Source organism: Habropoda laboriosa, unplaced genomic scaffold (genome assembly GCF_001263275.1).
Source record: "Habropoda laboriosa isolate 0110345459 unplaced genomic scaffold, ASM126327v1 scaffold203, whole genome shotgun sequence".
In the NCBI taxonomy this organism is placed as follows: Eukaryota; Metazoa; Arthropoda; class Insecta; order Hymenoptera; family Apidae; genus Habropoda; species Habropoda laboriosa.
In genome coordinates, this window is record NW_017100358.1 from 1,593,832 (window position 1) to 1,611,469 (window position 17,638).

At 43.7% G+C, this 17,638-nt stretch overlaps 1 protein-coding gene across 1 annotated transcript in view; it reads right to left on the reverse strand.

Annotated features, from left to right (window-relative positions):
- Window positions 1-2,182: 2,182 nt before the first annotated feature.
- Window positions 2,183-17,638, reverse strand: part of LOC108574688 (cardioacceleratory peptide receptor) — a 49,767-nt gene continuing 34,311 nt past the window's right edge. The window contains exons 2-7 of the mRNA XM_017937313.1: window positions 12,820-12,955; window positions 8,675-8,872; window positions 7,421-7,515; window positions 6,626-6,878; window positions 3,419-3,599; window positions 2,183-2,378 (exon numbers count right to left, since the gene is read on the reverse strand). Of these exons, the coding sequence (XP_017792802.1) occupies window positions 2,183-2,378; window positions 3,419-3,599; window positions 6,626-6,878; window positions 7,421-7,515; window positions 8,675-8,872; window positions 12,820-12,955 (1,059 nt within the window). The remainder of the gene's footprint in view (window positions 2,379-3,418; window positions 3,600-6,625; window positions 6,879-7,420; window positions 7,516-8,674; window positions 8,873-12,819; window positions 12,956-17,638) is intronic.

Here is a 17,638-nt window from a genome sequence, read left to right on the forward strand (position 1 = left end):
GTTACGAAAAGAAATAGTCTTTTAACTTTGTAATATGCTATTTATTGACGGACTCGGAGGAAACGTCTTTACGCTATTGAATCTTCTAAAGGACTGTTTCTGGGCACCCAAAAAGAAAGTTGGGGTCCCCTTATACCTAGGAACTGTTTACTTTACGGTATCTCATTGTGCAGTGCGTGACTCGAAGACGGACACCAGACACATCTGGTGGAAGTTTAGTGCCTTTGTTTAAAATAACGCGGTGACATTTTGTCCTCACTTGATTATTTCCATAGGGTGTTGTTAGAAATAATCCAACATACTGTAATTCGAAATTTTATTAGACTGTCAAAGGGTTAGTGCTGCGTCTGGAGATAAAGATAGCGAGTTTAAGATTTCAGCTCAGAATCTCATCCAAAGGAGAAAATGAAAAAGATTTGTACCGAGTATCGCTATCGGTAGAATTAGCTATGAATTAGCCGCGTAGGAGCTTAATCTTCCCCAAAGGTAGACTATCTCTAAGACAAAAGGGTTAAGGATTAAAGAGAAGGAAAGATTCAATTCAGTTGCAAATGACACACTTTTCGCATCATGGACGAGTTTATTCGATAGTATGTACAAATTGTTCACCAGTGAAAATACGAATATCGTAACAGGACGTAGGGACACGTTATCCTTTCTTTTTTAAACAGAGTACAATAAATAATGGATAGACGAGTTACAAACAATAGCTTCATCTACTGTTACCTAGAACGATTACACGATTTTCAGCGAATCTCTCGTAGCGTTTATGTCGTACAGGTCTCAGTTTCACGTTTAACCCCTTCGCTGCGGCAGGCTTTAATACGTAACGCGCGTGGACAGACATCCGCAAAATTTTTCGTTTCAACGTTTCAAAATTTAAAAGCAAATGGAAAAATTTATAATTTCGTTAAATTCAGGTGGAAGTGCACAAAGGTAAAAAATGAAGGATTAAATTACCAAGCGAAACTGTGCTAAAATTCGAAAAATTTGTCAACGGCAGTGAAAGGGTTAACACGAATCCACAATCTCTACAATATACACTTCCGTTTTAAACGGTGATGAAGAGTTGCAAACTCGATCAGTGGCCGATCGAACCGTTCAATCTCTCGATCCCTCGTTCTTCCTCCTCGCTTTCTTGCCCCACGTTCTAGATTGGCAAACGAAACTCACCCTCTCGTTATCGAACCGTCCAACAGAAACTGTCCGAGACGGAGAGAAAGGCTGACAATCACTCGAAGGTACAAAGACGATCTGATTTGCTGTACAAGTTCATCGTTCGCGGTGAACGAGTGATCGATCCTCCACACGAGAAATTCTAGCATCAGCATCGATTTATCGCACCCGTGGACCGCATGGGAAAATTGCACGCCTCGGGGCTCAGTGTTTTCGCGACGATCGCGAACGGATGGAATACATGAATATATTACACATTTATGGTTTGCGTGTATGTCAGTGTGCGTGTGTGTGTATATACACGAAGCTGCTGTTAATTCGGTATGTATAGCTATATACACGTATACTTTGAGCGTATCATTTTCCACACAGGCTGATCGATTGCCAGGCTAATGTTCCTTTCATCCTTGCCGCAACATTTAGTACGGCCTCGATCCAATGGAATTTAGTTTAACGCTCCTACCGATTGAACGGAATATCATTGTTTCGTTGGTCGTTACGAATACCCGCGATGGAATATGCACAGTTTGTAAATTTTTGCTCCGGTGGAAATAGGTATCGCGTTTCAATTAGGAGGTAAAGATATCATTTTGTTTCTTTATCGTTTCTCCTTTTTTTTCTCTTTACACACGATCATGCCTGAAATACTGATCACGTAAATGCGGGAATAAAAAACCTACTATTTTACTCGCACCGCAGTGCGATCTCCTAAGTTATATGCTTCTAATATTTATTACGTCGTTTTGTACTGTGTTTCTCTCTCTCTCTCTCTCTTAGTTTCCGATACTTGAAAGGAAGAAACGGTGAAACTAACCGTGACATCTCCGAGACGTAGAGTATTCTATGGAAGAGAGACGAAATATCGAACATAATTTCGCTGATTCGTAATACTTCTCTCGATGAGAGATCCTTCGGTGGAAGCTCCGGAATAGAGCCGGTTCGGGGCAGAAGAAAAGTCTACGTTGATTTTAAGATGTATTCTAACTTTCTCGATGCAGTCCTTTCCTCACACCAGCGACACCATCACTCGTTTTCTCGTCGTCGTGTGCAACATCGCTAGGTGACCGCTTCTTCGCGAGGACTGCGCCGTCAGAGACGTGGTCACTGTCGTCCTGGTGATGCTGTTTGGGCCACCGGTGCCGAAACAGTGGTGAGGATTCGACGTGCACCAGCTGGAAACCCAGGAGATCGTGTGCATGTTCCTGTCGAAACGAAGTAACCGCAGTTTGTATTTGGAAATATTGTAATTTTCAAATATCAGCCTGAAATTGAGCAGAGAAGTTTCAGACAGACCGCTTCGATTCCTTTGAAAACGTCGAAAGTTACTCGGCTTGTTAAAGACAGAGAGTTCTCTTTCTTGCCAGCTAACTTCTCTCGAACGAAAATTCTTCAACTTACCTGAATTCTGAAATAGTATCCCACTTCGTAACTTTCATCATTTCGTTACTTAACCCTTTCGCGACGGCGGAACCAGCCATCGGTACGCCACTAACGAACGGGTCGTCATGCTATCAGTGCACACCATGCACATTAAGAGTGTCTCGTGTTTTTTCAAATCTTAGAGGATTTAGTTGGAACAGCAAAGGACTTAAGGGTGTATCGGATAAAGGGAATGTTGTTGAGGCCTTGTTCTGTATTTTGAAATAAATCTTCGCTTTGAGTTGTCGAGGCGCGAGCCAATGCGACGCGCTTAGTAGATGCCGGATATAACCGGCGCTAGCCAGTATGAAGCATTTAGTGGATGCCGGATATAACCGGCGCTAGTCGCGAAAGGGTTAAACTAGCAGCGAGGCGATGGAAATTCGACGCGTGTTCAAATTTCGTGGATTATTCGGCAAGAAAATTGTTCAAAATCCTCCCGCTCCTTCAAATTAGATTGTATCAACTTGCGTTCGGGTAATTAAATTGTAATTACCAATTTTATCAAATTCTCAGTTTCATTTCACGGTAAATCGAGGTGTTTCATATTTTTGAGAAATAAAAAGGAGCAGTGAAAAATATTGAAAATAAATACGCGCGTTGGCCCAATATTTGAGGGAGATTTTCGCGCTTTCAGCGTCGACCAACGTCGATAAAAAAAAATACGCGTCGAATATTATTTTTTATTACACCGTACGCCAAAATTTCATCGAGATCGGTGATTATCGTTCCGTCGTCGTCCACCGTGAATTCATTTTCGGATATTAAAAACGATCGTTGTCGCTTGATTGAAAGGGGCAGCTATTACGGTTTTTACACTCACCGTACAGTTTTGCAAAACGAAGTGCTGAAGAGACAGTATATGATGGGATTGGCAGCTGAATTGAGAGGTGCTAAGCTCTGAATCAACGTGCCCACGGCTGCGTTTGTCTGAGATTTCCGTACGTATCCGTAGACTTGTAGCAGACTGAACACTACGTACGGGCTCCAACATAGAATAAATACTGAAACATTGAAAAAGAGCGAGGATTTTTTATCGCGAGACAATCATATCAAATAATTCACACTACTCAGAAATTTGCATAATATTCGCTTGTTTCTAAGCGAAATTTAAACTGTCGTATCTAGGTTTCTAATTGACGTAGCGATGAAAGTATTTTGCTCGACAGTTGAAGGTGAATCCAGCGCACTACTCAAATAATTCGTGATGTGAACGAGGGTGGATATAAATGGAATTATGCTGTTTGCAGTGGAGTTAGGGGTACGTTTGATTTATCTTCAAATAACGAGTAAAACACCTTTCTGATTTTTCTCGCTATCTCGATTAGAAGCAGAGATGCGTTAATTTCAATTTTTCTTACATTTCGCTGTGAACTTTGTTTGAACCTAAGTGCTTTGAACCTAACGAAATCCAAAGGCTTGTCGCGTTTCTATCTTCCAAATACAAGCCAGAAGATCTTTATTCCTCTGACTTTATCTCGAACGATGACAAGTCTCGTTCTCGAAGCAACGAAGAAAAAGTGTGAACGATTGTTAGAAAATACCACGAAAATGAGAATCTATCGTAGGTGGTAGATAAGAACGTGTAAATTAATTTACCCCTTAACCATGGAAACTCCCTTAACGATACGAACATTCGAGCTCGGTAACCGTGTAAAAGTAAATTACGTGGAAATTCACGCTGAAGTAATCTCCTAAGAATTGTACGTTTCTTTAGAATCCTAAAGCAATAGGAGAATAGAGGGAAGCAGAGACGAGGTGTATTCCTGAGAGAAATGCAGATGCATCTTGACGAAAACTGAGGAAAATTGCGCGGCGTTATTTCACTCTTGAGCAAACAGCGATATTACGAAGCGAACGATTAAGCGGGAGGATGAGAGCTTATCTTGGGTTATCCGGTGCAAGGTGAAGGAAAATAATCGGAAGTAGTGACGGATGAGGACAGGAAGCAAGCATCTAATCTTTTTCGAAAGTTTCGTAAGAATCGACGTCCTTTGTTCGACAGCCTGAAAATCTCACGATTCTTTCGTTTGTGAAACGTGTCGAACGTTTCGAGGAATCGCTTTAACGTCTAGAGAGCTCGGGAAGTTGAGAAGAGTTTCCTTTCGTTAAATTTTCATTGCGTCAAAGTGGCGAATTTTGATCGAATTGGAACGGGGAAGGGTTTTATAATTGATCAAGATCCGGATGAATTAAACGGAGCTCTTTAACGACAGCTTGTCCGAGGTGTGAGCAACAGACCGCTAATGGCTAAAAGCCTCGAGAGATTTAAATGAAGGAGCGCGTTGTAATGAACGAACGCGTGTGTTGTTTTTTCTGGGGAAGTGATTGACATCGAACTTGCACTCGTTGCGGTTATTTTCGGCGATGAGGCCGTTGCGTCGCAATGTTGCAAAGAAATTGAACGAAAAAATGCTTTCGTACTCTTCAAGCTTAACCCGTTTGCATCGTTCGAAAAAAGTGACAAATAGGAGATTTACACGAAATTTGAGTAGTCTGCGATTATTCGCTCTATGCTTCCGTGATAGTGACCAGGAAAATTACGCTAATGATGCGAATGGGTTAATATAACAGAGCCCTTGTGAAAAGTTTTCCATCGAGTCGATTATATTCCTAAAAAAAAATGCCAAAGTTAGGTATCATCTTCAGGTCTCAGAGCTGATCTAACCCTTCAAGAGCGATCGTAAGAAATTAGATAAAAATGATACGAAAAATGGTAAATTGCGATAGCAGTGTGATTGTGAACGACTTGTTCATTTAGAGGACATCGATCGAACAGGAAAAATGACACGGTAGGTGTGCCCATTTTAATAGTTTTCTCGGTTTCGAAGTGCACCCAAGGGACCCGTTCGGATGGAGCTAGATCTCCTTTGATCCGTCCTGTTCGAAACGATCCACCGTCAGCTGAAAAAGAAGAAGTTTCTGCGGAGAGACATCGTCGAGAAGCAAATCTGATTAGACCGAGCAATTCCTGGCACACGTAAACTCGTTCCCTCGAGGAATAAAAGGAAGACGATGGTGCTTTGAGCGAGGCAAGGACTCGAAACTTCTACTTATATAGCAGTGTTTGACAAATACAAGCCGCGTTCCCGTCTACCTTAATGTCCTCAGGTTAGTTACTGGGCAAGTAATACCGTTCGATCCTAGGACCTTGTTTGCTCATATTGAACGTTGCATCCTTTGGATTTTGCCAGAAAACCACGGAGAAATTTTCGTTCTCTTCTTTTTCGTGGTTCATTTAGACCAACGGCGACTATCGTGGACCCTTGTATTTCTCGGAGACTAGTCTAAATAGAAAGGAGCAGTGCGTAACAGGAGAAAAAAAGCACGGTTGCAATCACGAAAGAAAATTCAATCTTCTCGAAGGAGGAGAATCCTTTTCTCCAGACTCACTGGGTACAATTTTTCTCGTACGTATCTCCTCCTGGTGATTCGTAAGGGAAAAGAGAGAGAGAGAGAGAGAGGTTGAAGACCATTCTCGCTTATCTCCTTGCCGCGTACTTTTTTTTACGCGGTGCAAATATAATCGCGCGCGAGAGAGAGAGAAGAGGGACGAAAAGGGGGCTGTTAAGTTTTATTGTCGTCGAGAAACGCAGTTTCAATCGTTGGAGAAGTTCCCCCGATTCGAAAACTTCTGCCACGTATGTTCGTTAAATTTTTATACCAACGTACATCGCGCGATTTACGCGGCCAACGGGTTTCGCCGGTATCGAAAACTTGTAAAATTATTTATCGAGTTTTACGACGTACGAAACTTCGATAACGATATCGTTCAACTGGATCAATTATACTCTAACGCGAATTACATTCTAACGTAACACGCGTGTATATACCGCGAAGTAGATACTAAAGAAGTTTCGTCCTAAGAACTTCTTGCGTTTATAGTTCTTCACGCGACATAAATCCCCGGCTCTAACTTCTCTACGTAGTTTTGTGATGCAAATGCGGTTCGGTGACGTTTCGTCTCGGTTTCCGTGGTCTCGCTTACGCAAATCCTGTCGGAAACGGTGCACACGTGTAGTTTACTCACCGAATACTATGACGAGGGTCATTTTGACCGTCTTAACTTTGGCTCGAGGAATAAGTCCTCTGGACGAGGCTCTCCTGATGTCCCTACCAGGTCCCTGGCGTAATGCTCCTCCTTGCGACCATATAGTAGCTACGATCACAGCATAGCAGCCTCCTATTATCAGAGTAGGGGCTATAAAGAGGGCAAAGCTGACCAGGCTCATGTAGATCTTCCACTGCGTCTCAGACAGTTCCATCCAGCATTGTGCCCTCCCCTGGTAAACAAACCTGCCGATTATACTTGTAGTGCAACCGATTTACTAAATGTAGGCCAACGGTGTTCGTTTTAGAAAACGGTTCGTTGGATCGTCAATTAAACGACACGGAAGATAGTGTTCGAGCTTGGAAGCTGATATTAAAAATGAACGACTCTATCCTTTATGCGGGACGTTAGCTAATATGGAGGTTGAAAATTTCGTTCGAAGGCGTTACGCTTAGTCTTGTATTTTTGAAAATTCGTGAAATTGGTAAATTTCCGAGACTGTGTTTCGCCTCTTGATCAAAATTCCAACTTCTTTTTCATGTATAAATTTCAGTTTTCTCTTTTACAATGTGTTTCGTATTCGGTGCATAATAAAGAGGAACCCTGATAAAATCGGCGACATGCATGCGAAGAAGAGGCGTGGACGATTTTCGGTTTAATTAGCAAAGTGGCTTGGAACGATCGAAATCTTCAGGCTCGAGCATGCTTGGAAATTCTCTCCGTCCCGGCGACTCTGTGTGTGTGTGTGTATGTACATGACGAATTACTCGATACCTCTATTTGTTTCTCTTCGAAAAGGAAAATGCCTGGAACGCTGAACAGTGCTGATAGGCCCCAGGCAGCTACGACAAGGGCCCTGGCTCGCCACCCTGCGATTAAAGTTGAATTTCCAGTCATAAGTTTGGGGATCGCTCGCGAGCAACTATTTCGCCCGAGGCAACTTTCGTGGAAAGGTTCGAGTGTCACGGTGGTTTAAGGTAAATGAACAGACAGGGATCTGTGACTTTCTTCCGCTAAGTTTCCTCGTTTCCGTGCTCGCGAAACTTCCGCTCTAGCAGCTGCTGAGTTAACGGCGGGAAGAAAGCACGGGGAAAGGATGAAACTGAACGCGTTCGATGTAATAAAGAAACTTTTTCCAGACTGTACGTACGTCACTCTCGTCTAACGACGCACCGTTCGTTATTTCCACCGTGAACGAGACCGAAAAGCTTGGAGCAACATATTGTCAAACGTTGAAAGTAGATTTCGGAATACGAGGACACTTTGTCACAATTTGGATTTAAATTTCTACGGAATAATTAGGTGTCGCATGACCTGGTACACTTAGCAAGCGGGACCGTTTGACGACGAGCAATTTAATTACGGCGACGGTGCCTTTGAGCTGCAATTAAGTGCATCTCGCAGGGAAATGGATTATTTCTAAATTTCGAGTCATTCTAATTTCACTTCGCGGATTATTTACAGGACCGGCGGCAAAGTGGAACTATTCATCGGGAAGTGGCCGCTAATGCTTCTAACTGCTACTTTCCAGCTTTAAGTACAGTTCGATGGAGTAAAATGGAAAATAAAAGTACAGCGATCGTCGATTCACTGGAGAAACCGTGTGTGCAAGAGGATGCTGAATTATTCCGAATTGCCGTTTCCATGTTTGCCTCGAAGTATCAAACGGTTGGAGACACTCTTCGATTTCACGCGAAAATTTAACAACGCGATATAATAACTGATTATAAGTGTTGAAGACAAAAATGGAGAGAGACAGCGAACGACTCGGTGTTCGGTTTTCGGTGATGAAACCACAGGGAATATAGCTGGCGCATTGAAGCGGTAATATGCGGTAACGTTTTCCCAATAACGAGTGGGAAATCACGAGACAACGTCGCGTCGTGCTATGAATTTATAGTTCCGTGAATCAGAGACATAACGACGCTGGTGTTATTATAAAGTTGGACGAAACGGCCGGGTACGAAGTCTCGAATCGCGTAATTTGTCGACGATAGAAAAATGATAGAAAATATAATAGATACTTACACCTGCTAGTGAAATTCATCGGTCTCGTGATGGCGTCGTATCTGTCAATGGACAAAGCGACGAGTACGTACGTCGAGCTGTACATGACGAGGAACTGCATGAATCTTATCAGCTTACAGGCGACATTACCCGCGTGCCAGGTCACCGTTATTTTCCAAATTATATCCGTCAGCACGATTATCAGGCCGACCAATAAATCTGCAACAAGATATGCAACGCAGCGAGATGATTCATCGCGACGCGACGCTATTATTGTAACACACCATCCCGAACGGCGTCGGGCATTTAATTCGCGAACGAATGAACGCGGGCACAGCCTAAAGCGGCGCGTTTCATTAACGATCGATCGGTCTATCGATCTACCGTCGTTGTTCCAGTCTCGTTCGATTTGCAGGAAGAAAGGAGGCGATCGAACGCGTAATAACTGGAGTGGGAAAAAAGTGCAATTATTGCTGGTGCAGTTTCGATGAAAACAAAAAAAAAGCAATATCGCTAGTATTCCACATGAGAATCGAACTAGATTGCGCGTTTGATCGAACCAGATTTCCTGGAAAATTGTTCACATATCGTAGCAAAAAAAAAAACCTGCACAATTTTGTTTCGGGAAAATAGACAATTTTTGACACCTAGAAATTTCCACGTTTAATTGCAACAAATCAGATTTACGCGCTGTCGTGCAAATCAGCAGCAAGTGATAACGCATATTTCACAAGCACCTCGTGATAGTCCACGCGACGAGAGCCGAGCGATGAAGTAGCGGTTTAAAGGATATCGTATCGAGTGTCGCGAGTCTAGAAGTGTCATTTGGTTAGCCGTAAAAAAGACCCTCGAAAGTGAGATTTCACCCTACAGATTCCCCATGCGAAACGACCACGTCCCACCTCGTATATTTCTCCCGATATTGAAACTCGATTTGGATTTATCATCTCGTAATAAAGTGGATTATTCCGCCGGACCTCGATGAAAGAATTAGCGAGAAGCTCTTGCCGCGGTCGGTCGGTTCTCCTCGATCAATTTCACGTAACTACCGAGTTTTGTCTCACTTCAAATCCAATCGAAATTTTACGTCCTTTCACGTCGTTATATCTCGAAGAATTTATCGTCCGAAATATCGCACGAAAAATCTGAATTTTACGGCTTGTCCCCGCGATTGCTCGCGTTTTCTTTCACGGCGGATCCGTGGGGCACAGTTATACGCTCGTAAACGAGCGCGGTTCGCTTCAGATTTCGTCGACGTTGTACTGATACCAGTGGCATCAGCTGCTTAATTGCGGCTCCTCTTGTCACACCGTGTTCGCATTCGAATACCTCGTCCAACTTTACGAACCGTTCGCCAAAAGTTCCTCTTTTCACTCCACGATCTTTCTGTCGGCATTGTTTGTCGCCTTGATCTCTCCCTCCGAAGACTCGCCTCTACAGCTTTCTCACGTGTTGTTATACTCGTATAATTCGCCGATAATCTTTTACGCCTGTGGACGAGCGCACTCCTTAATCTGCGGTCTGCTCCAAGTGCTACGTAAGTTTATTACGCCACTTCTTTCACCGTCGCCGTTCCACGTTTCCTCGCCTTATTCTTTCGCCACTTCTTTCCGCCTTCTCTTCCTCTAAGGGCCCGACGATAAAGCGATTCCCCGTGAAATAGACGTCCGAGAACGGCGGTAGAAGGTAAAATACAAACGATTTCACTCTCGTTCCTCTCCGCCTCTTTCTTCCTTTCTTTCCCTCTCTCCGCAGAGGTGTGTTTGCGCATCGTTCGATTGCTTTTACGAGACCGGAACGGGGCCATTGTCGTCGAATGGACAAGTGGCTTTTTACGTTGCTACGTTTACACGGGCGAAAAATGTCGCAGACGCGGCATTCTCCGGCGCGTACCAACACCTTTTACAAGCCTCGCCACCGGAAATCAATACGACGGCCCCGTGGCGAACGAGAGATCGCGTCGAATCGGAATACAGAAAGTGCTCGTAGACCGTTTTCGATTCGTTCCGTTGAGTTTTACTCCGGGTCTGAGCGCTTGCATTGTTGTCGGTATAAAAGGGACAGGAAGATCGATCGAAAGGATAGCGGGTATAAAGAGGTGACGTTATAACAAGGTGTATGACGCCTCCAGACGAAAGAGCGAAGAGAAATGTGAAGAAGAATTTGAATCGAGATGAATATTCACGACTATTTTTACTGTTTTAATATCGTAGCTATTAGGTAAAAAAAGCTGAATCTTTATAGATCATCTTTGGTTTTGTAAATTAAAACAAAAGTTAATTTTATTAATTTCCGTGCCAAAGGAGCGGTGTTAATTTACAAGATTAATCAAGGTAGAAAAGAGCATACAAGTAATGAAATTTCGTCACACTGTTGGAACCTCTTCCATTAAACGGTAACCGTAAAATTCTAGGGTTATAGGTTTGTTTTCGGAGGGACGAACTTCCTAATTTCTCGAGAAGGTGCGATCAACTGAAATCCCCCGAGGATCTAAACGTTTGTTCTTAATGCACGGCGAAAAAATAGAAGCAGGACTTGAGCCGGGATTTCTTGCTTGTTGGCCGACTACTTTCACCAATTACGTTGTCCAGAGACCGTCGACGAATTTTTTTTCTTCTCCCTAAGCCTAATATTCGGGATTGCCCGTCGTTTATACCGATGCTCTCTCGTAGCCAATTCCTTTTTCTCTCCAACAAGAATCCAATCCGTTTAGTTACGATTATTACTTCGACACCGATGTACGTCACCTGACAAGATCCTTTATTTTGTTACGTCGTTGTAAATAGCAATTCGACAATAAAATACGACACAACCGTTCTCAGACACTCTGTTCAACTTTCACAACGATTAAAAGCCGCGGGGACGTTAAACGTCACTCTGTAATTGGAGCATAATTCCTCCGGTATCTCTCTGGCAAGCTCGTTCCACGAAAGTCGCGGAGAAGTGAGCAGCATCGAAATATTGTGCAATTTGCGTAAGCGTTCGCGAGAAACGCGGCATTTAATCTGGTGGTCGCAGGAGGGAATCCGGCACAATGGTGGTCGTGGAGGCGCTCCGAGCAGAAGTAACAGACACGGGCCACCTTGAAGTTACGACCGCCTCTTCGTCTTTGCCTTTACTTACCGGCGCTCAGCTTTTCACCGCGCACAATGGATGCGTTTCGAGCGGATGCCGCGAGAAACATAATACCGGAGAAGAAGAAGAAGGTGAAGAAAAAAAGGAAGAAGCTGAAGAGATTGAAACGGAACTGTTGTACCGTGCGTGTATACGTGGTTTCGTGACTCAACCAACCGGTCAAACTTTCTTCCATTAACATTGCCCCATCGACGTTGAAGATCGTGTCCAAGTTAGACAAGCGAGACGAGATTGCGTGTACATCTTCGTACAGCTTCGATATCTTGATCTTTATTCGAGGAATGTTTTCTGGGGCTCTGTTGTTGGAGCAAATGGGGAAACTGTCATGCAAGTGTTTCCACGAGAAAGTTTCGACGGGACAAAAATACCTTGCCCGCTTTTACGACGCGCTTTGAGAATGTCGCTTTTGTCTCCCGGATTCGGCCCCGGGTCGTATAAGTGACGCGCGGATGGATCAGGAATAAAAATCGTGCCCGATCAAACGCGGAGAGAAAGAAGCGCAATCAGAGCGGTAACACGTATCACCCGGTTTGAACTTTTGGCTTTCGCCTCGTCGCGTGAACTATTGCGCGGCTCGAATCACGTTCTCCTGTTCGGCAATCAATTCTTTTTTCAAAGCAATCACACCGGGTGTTTAAGGTGACAGAATATTCGAAGGTACAGTCGGTGGAAGAAATGTAGCGAGTCGACGTTTGTGCGTTTGAACAGGTCGACTGAGAAGATGACTACTTGGAATTTCGGTCAATTTTTCAGTTAGCTTTGATTCAATCTTAATTGAAAAACGAAGTAGACAGAACTTGAAACGACAGAAACTTGAGAAAATGGGTAACTTGAAATTTTAATCAATTTTTCACTCAGCTTTTATTCCGTCATAATTGAAATACGGAAAACGGCGCAATCAACCCTGAGTACTGCATCAATCTCTGCCGCTACTTAGCGCTTTAATTTACGACCTCGCTGTATTTCTTCCGCTATAAAAAGAAAACGTAACAACAAGAAACTTCTCGAGAAACTTTGAAAAGGGAACTTACCAGCGAACGCCAATTGTTTGATGAAAAAGTCCATCCGCGTCTTCCGCCGTTTTCCCCATAAGAGGCCAATCAGCACCGCGATATTACCCACGACGATCATCCCGAACAGCAGCCATAAAACGGTGAACTGTGCGGTCTGTAACAGAAAAGAAGGCGAACAGCTGTGACGAAATTCCGCAGAAGACCAGAGATATACAGTCGACTTCGAGAAACGTTCGATCCCTTTTTCCTCGGGACGTTTGTTTTATTTTCATCCATCCGTTCAACCGGAAACACGATCTTCCTGGTAACTGATTTGTTTGCGTGGGCTGGTGCGACAAAAGCGTTTTAAACCGAGAATTTCTTTATACCACGTTCGTGCAGCCTCCCACGGTAAATCAACGCCTGTCACCGTCCGTGCACGGGTATTTATTAGCGCGATAATTACGAGCAAGAGGAGTGTTTCGAGCGCTTTGCAACGTCGAGGAGGACGGATCCTACGGTGGCTGCGATTAGTGCTCGTTAAGAGTTCTCCTCTCCGTTACCGCGGAAGAGAGATCTGTAAGAGAGACCGATGCTACGAGAAATATCCTCCGTGACAGGATTATTAAATGGGCAAACGAGCAATTTGCAACGAGCTATCTGGGACGGGGCAAAAAACAATGCGAATTCGAGCAGGGATTTAACGACCCGCGTTGTGGTCCAGATGTTGCACTGACAGGAAAGCTGAAGACTTCTGTTAACGTTCAAAGGATACAATGTACGTATACGAAGCAATTTCAACGTCTAATTACCTGCTTTGAGGGGGAAAGGTAAAAGCTTTCGCTGACGTCGTTCTGTATTTAAACATTTTATGGATTGGTTGGTGGGAGTTTGGAAAGGGGATAGGTGAATCTAAAAGGTACTGAATAAAGTGGATACCCGCAGTGTTTATAAAGTACCGATAAGGAATCTCTACTATAAAGTAATTGTTTAAACGAAGCTTAGGGAACAATTCACGAGAGGATAAATATGGCGTAATGTTATTCACATTTTCCCTGGAAATGTTTAGTACCATAGTTACGCGCGCTTCGTAATTACCATTTCAAGCTCTTCGAGCTGCTCTCTCTCTGGAAGAGGATTCCCATCGTTAGCGTCGAAAAGTTGAAAGTTGTGTGGAAGAGAGAACGAGCTAGGATTTATTCTCTTCTACGGTACAATCAGGGCTAAGAGTCCTTCGAAATCCGGTCGTCTTTTTATTACACATGTCTGTTGGAATATCAGAGAAAAATTTCCCGACCTGTTTTATCGCAAACTTGGAAAGACGGTACCGTTACGTAAATCGCGGAGTACGTCAGCCGCAAAATAGAGGAAAGTTGGTTCGAAAAAAGAGGACATACTTCTTCCTTTGTTTCGATGACACGTCGGTCATTTATGGAAAATCAATGGCCGATATCGATCCGCAGCCTCACCAGCGACTACTTGTCCTGTCTGCCTTTCTCTCCGTATTCAATGGCAGATTATTAGTTTCCATTTCGCAGCACGCCCATGCTGGAGTCCCATTGCAAGTAGTGGGTGGATCGTTAAGACAGAAATTTATGGTTGCAGATTCCATAGGGAACCACCTGCGAGCTGGCTGGTGCACTCGCTTATGCTCGGCGTCGCGCCACTTGCAACGTGGCTCTGTTGCACACGATAAACCGGAGGATCTTTGCAACGTGTGTATTATCTCGGCGATTATCCTGCGCGAGTTAAATCGAGGCACTCTCGCGGGAACTGAAACTAAAGTAATTCCTTGAAAACGCACGGATAGTTCGTGTTTCGGGGTCCGCCTAATGGCTTTGTAATTGGGCCAATTACACGCGCGTGTACAATCGTGTGTAATTACTAAATCTGCGCGTCCACGAGCGGGCTGGATCAAGTGTGTAGATTTTTCCGTATGGTGACTCGCGCGAATCGATTATCCACGGTAGAATTGGCAAAGCTGATTAACAGGATACCGTTACTTCGTTAATCCCACACGCTCTGTTTCAACGATGAATCGTAAATCAGCTTCAATTGAAATTCGACTCGCGTTCGTTGCACGTGTCGATACGGCGATGCCTAATTAACTAAGCAAACTTTCGCCTGTGTGTCTGTTCAAGTTGTGTCCGTCCTGAACGTAAGTAAGTACTTAAACCTACCGGTAGACCGAGTCGATTGAAAGTTTGCGTGACTCTTTGGTATGCGCTTCTCCACACGGCTGCCTCGTAGTTTCGTACTCGATTATCGGTTGGAAGTTGCTGTGAATTTTCTTGGTAAACGAGCAAGCAATAATCTTGCAGTAGCTTGGTAATGGAAATCAATTTGGATAACTGGAAAATAACGATTCTCGTTCGATGAATCCTGCAGAGCACATATGGGCAACCCCCGGCCCTAATTTATTTCAGCGAAGTTTGTCTTCAAATTGTTACGTCGTTCGTTATGTTAGAAAATTTAAGTAGAGCTTCATACCAAAGCATTATATTATAAATAAACGAAATATGAACATTTAATATTCATTTATTTTATTCGATAATTTGGACCGGCCCTTGACTCGGAGACAGAATGATAATTTGGCCCCCGAATTAGGAAAGGGTGCCCGTGCCTGGTGTAGAGCTTGCCCTCGGGGCAAACTCGAGCTCCGCACAGTACACTGGGGCGTTTATGAGTTTGGAACAGCCATTATGTTCTTGTCGAAAGTATCGTGTGATTTAAATTAGTTGGTGTCATACTTAAGATTCTGGAATGAATAGCGTAGGAACCTAGGGAAAAATATTGAGGGACCCAACGGGAAGCGAACCTGGGACGACATTCGGCTTACAATTAGCAAGCCGAGACTTTGCGCACTACTCCAACTATACATAGTACATACTCCCTCTCTATTCTCCATTGTCTGTTTCCTATTTGGGTATGGAGGCCCCGATACTACAATAGTACCTTTTTTAGGATTTTAATAATTTTGAAATGAAATTTGTGTGCCGAATAATTTTATATTAAATTTGTGTGTGTGTATGATTCACGTTCGGTAAGTGTCTTACTACTTACGAACGAGACTGTATACCAGATCAAAGGATTTCTGCATTCAACGAGCAAGACGGAGTAGTTCTGATTGCAATTCATTAGTAATGCATATCCATGTAGACGTCAGACTAACGAGACAATCTACATTATACGAGGGAACTGAATTTTAACTTCGTTAACAGAATTGCCTTAGTTTCTTCTCTTTTTTAACACGTGCAGCCAGTGCAAATTTTTATGATTTGCTTTTCAAATATTCCGCAGTTCGGAAATTAATCCAACGTACGTGCGAAATTCATCGGCAGAATAAATATTCGTGTTTCATTGGGGCTAGTTTATCGGTGCATAAATACATCTGATCGTTGAAATTAATTATTCGATATCGTTGTTCGTTGAATCGTCTGGAGGTGTTCAAACCGAGTTCACGAGCGACGCGCTACTTCATCAAAGCTGATTGAATACGGAGAAGCCTATTCTCGGGGCGTGTAATTCGAGCGATGCGATTAAATTGGAAACTCACCGAGCGAAAGTGGACAAACGCTGAAACGTTGATAGATATTCCTTGTATATTTTAGCTGGAAGACAGATAATAGGAAAGCGTCTCGTGTGAAATGGCGGTGTTTTGTGCGTGAGCCAATTGGCTAAGAAAATCGACGCGTGTCGCGTTATCCACGCCTTTCACAGGTGGAGACTCACCTGGCTCGCGTTTACTTTTCACTATGGTCGCCATTTTACTTCCACCAATTCACCGTAATTTTGACTTAAGCTGACCGCGAGATTAAGCTCGGATCCTCTGGTAGTTTCATTGCGTTCGGGAGATGCACGAGGGGAATTTCGAACGAATAAACGGCGGTGATTCTCCAGACTTTAAACGCCAGAATTTGCCACGGGTTCAGTTTAGAGAAATTTCCGGAACAGATCTGTCGAAGGAAGATCCACGGTTAGATAGGCAAAGGGAATTTCGAACGAGTGTACAGAGTAATTCTACAGGTTTCAAATGAAAATCCTTTCGTGAGGTAATGAACTCGTGACGGATTCAGTTTAGAGAAATTTTCGGGACAGATCCGCCGAAGGGAGAGATCCTTCCTGTGGATTTCGAATCGGAGGATTACACGCTCCTGCCCTCGGGCTCTCTGCCCCCGGTATTTCTACCCGAACGGCAAATTGCCCTCCTCCCATTGGCGAGAAAATATCGCCGAATCGACGAAAACCAAGGTCCGCGTTACTGCCACTCTCGCCTTCCTTTTTTTCCTTCTTTTCCTTCCACTCAGCAGCAAATTTATGCTTCCAACTCTACCGTGCGTCTGCCTCCGTCTCTTTCTCTGCTTCCATTCTCCACAACGGAGACAGAGACGAGAGACACGGGACAGTCGAGCTGAATAGCAGAATCTATGGTCGAATCTCTTGATGCGCAACTATTTTTGGACGGACCAGGGTCGTCGAAATTCATATCTTTTTACGAACGAGTTTATATACGTACGCGCAAAAAGTTTGATACAGTTTTCGGTCCACGGGGGAACGAGACATTCTTCCCTTTTACGGCAGAATGCAATACAATACAGTAGCACGGAAACAATAAGGGAGAATTCTGGAATGATTTTCTTCTTTTACGTTCGCCGTTTTCTGCCTTGATTTTTGCATGGAATAGTGCGAATCTTTGAAGCGAAACTTTGACGAACACGTTTGCGTTTCTGTATTATCGATACGAGGATCCTTTGGATCAACGAGTGCCTATTAAATTTAACTGGAATAATTTACAAGATAATCCTAATATATCGGATTATTCTAGAATTATCGAAATTCGAGGGATTCCAGGGTTTAC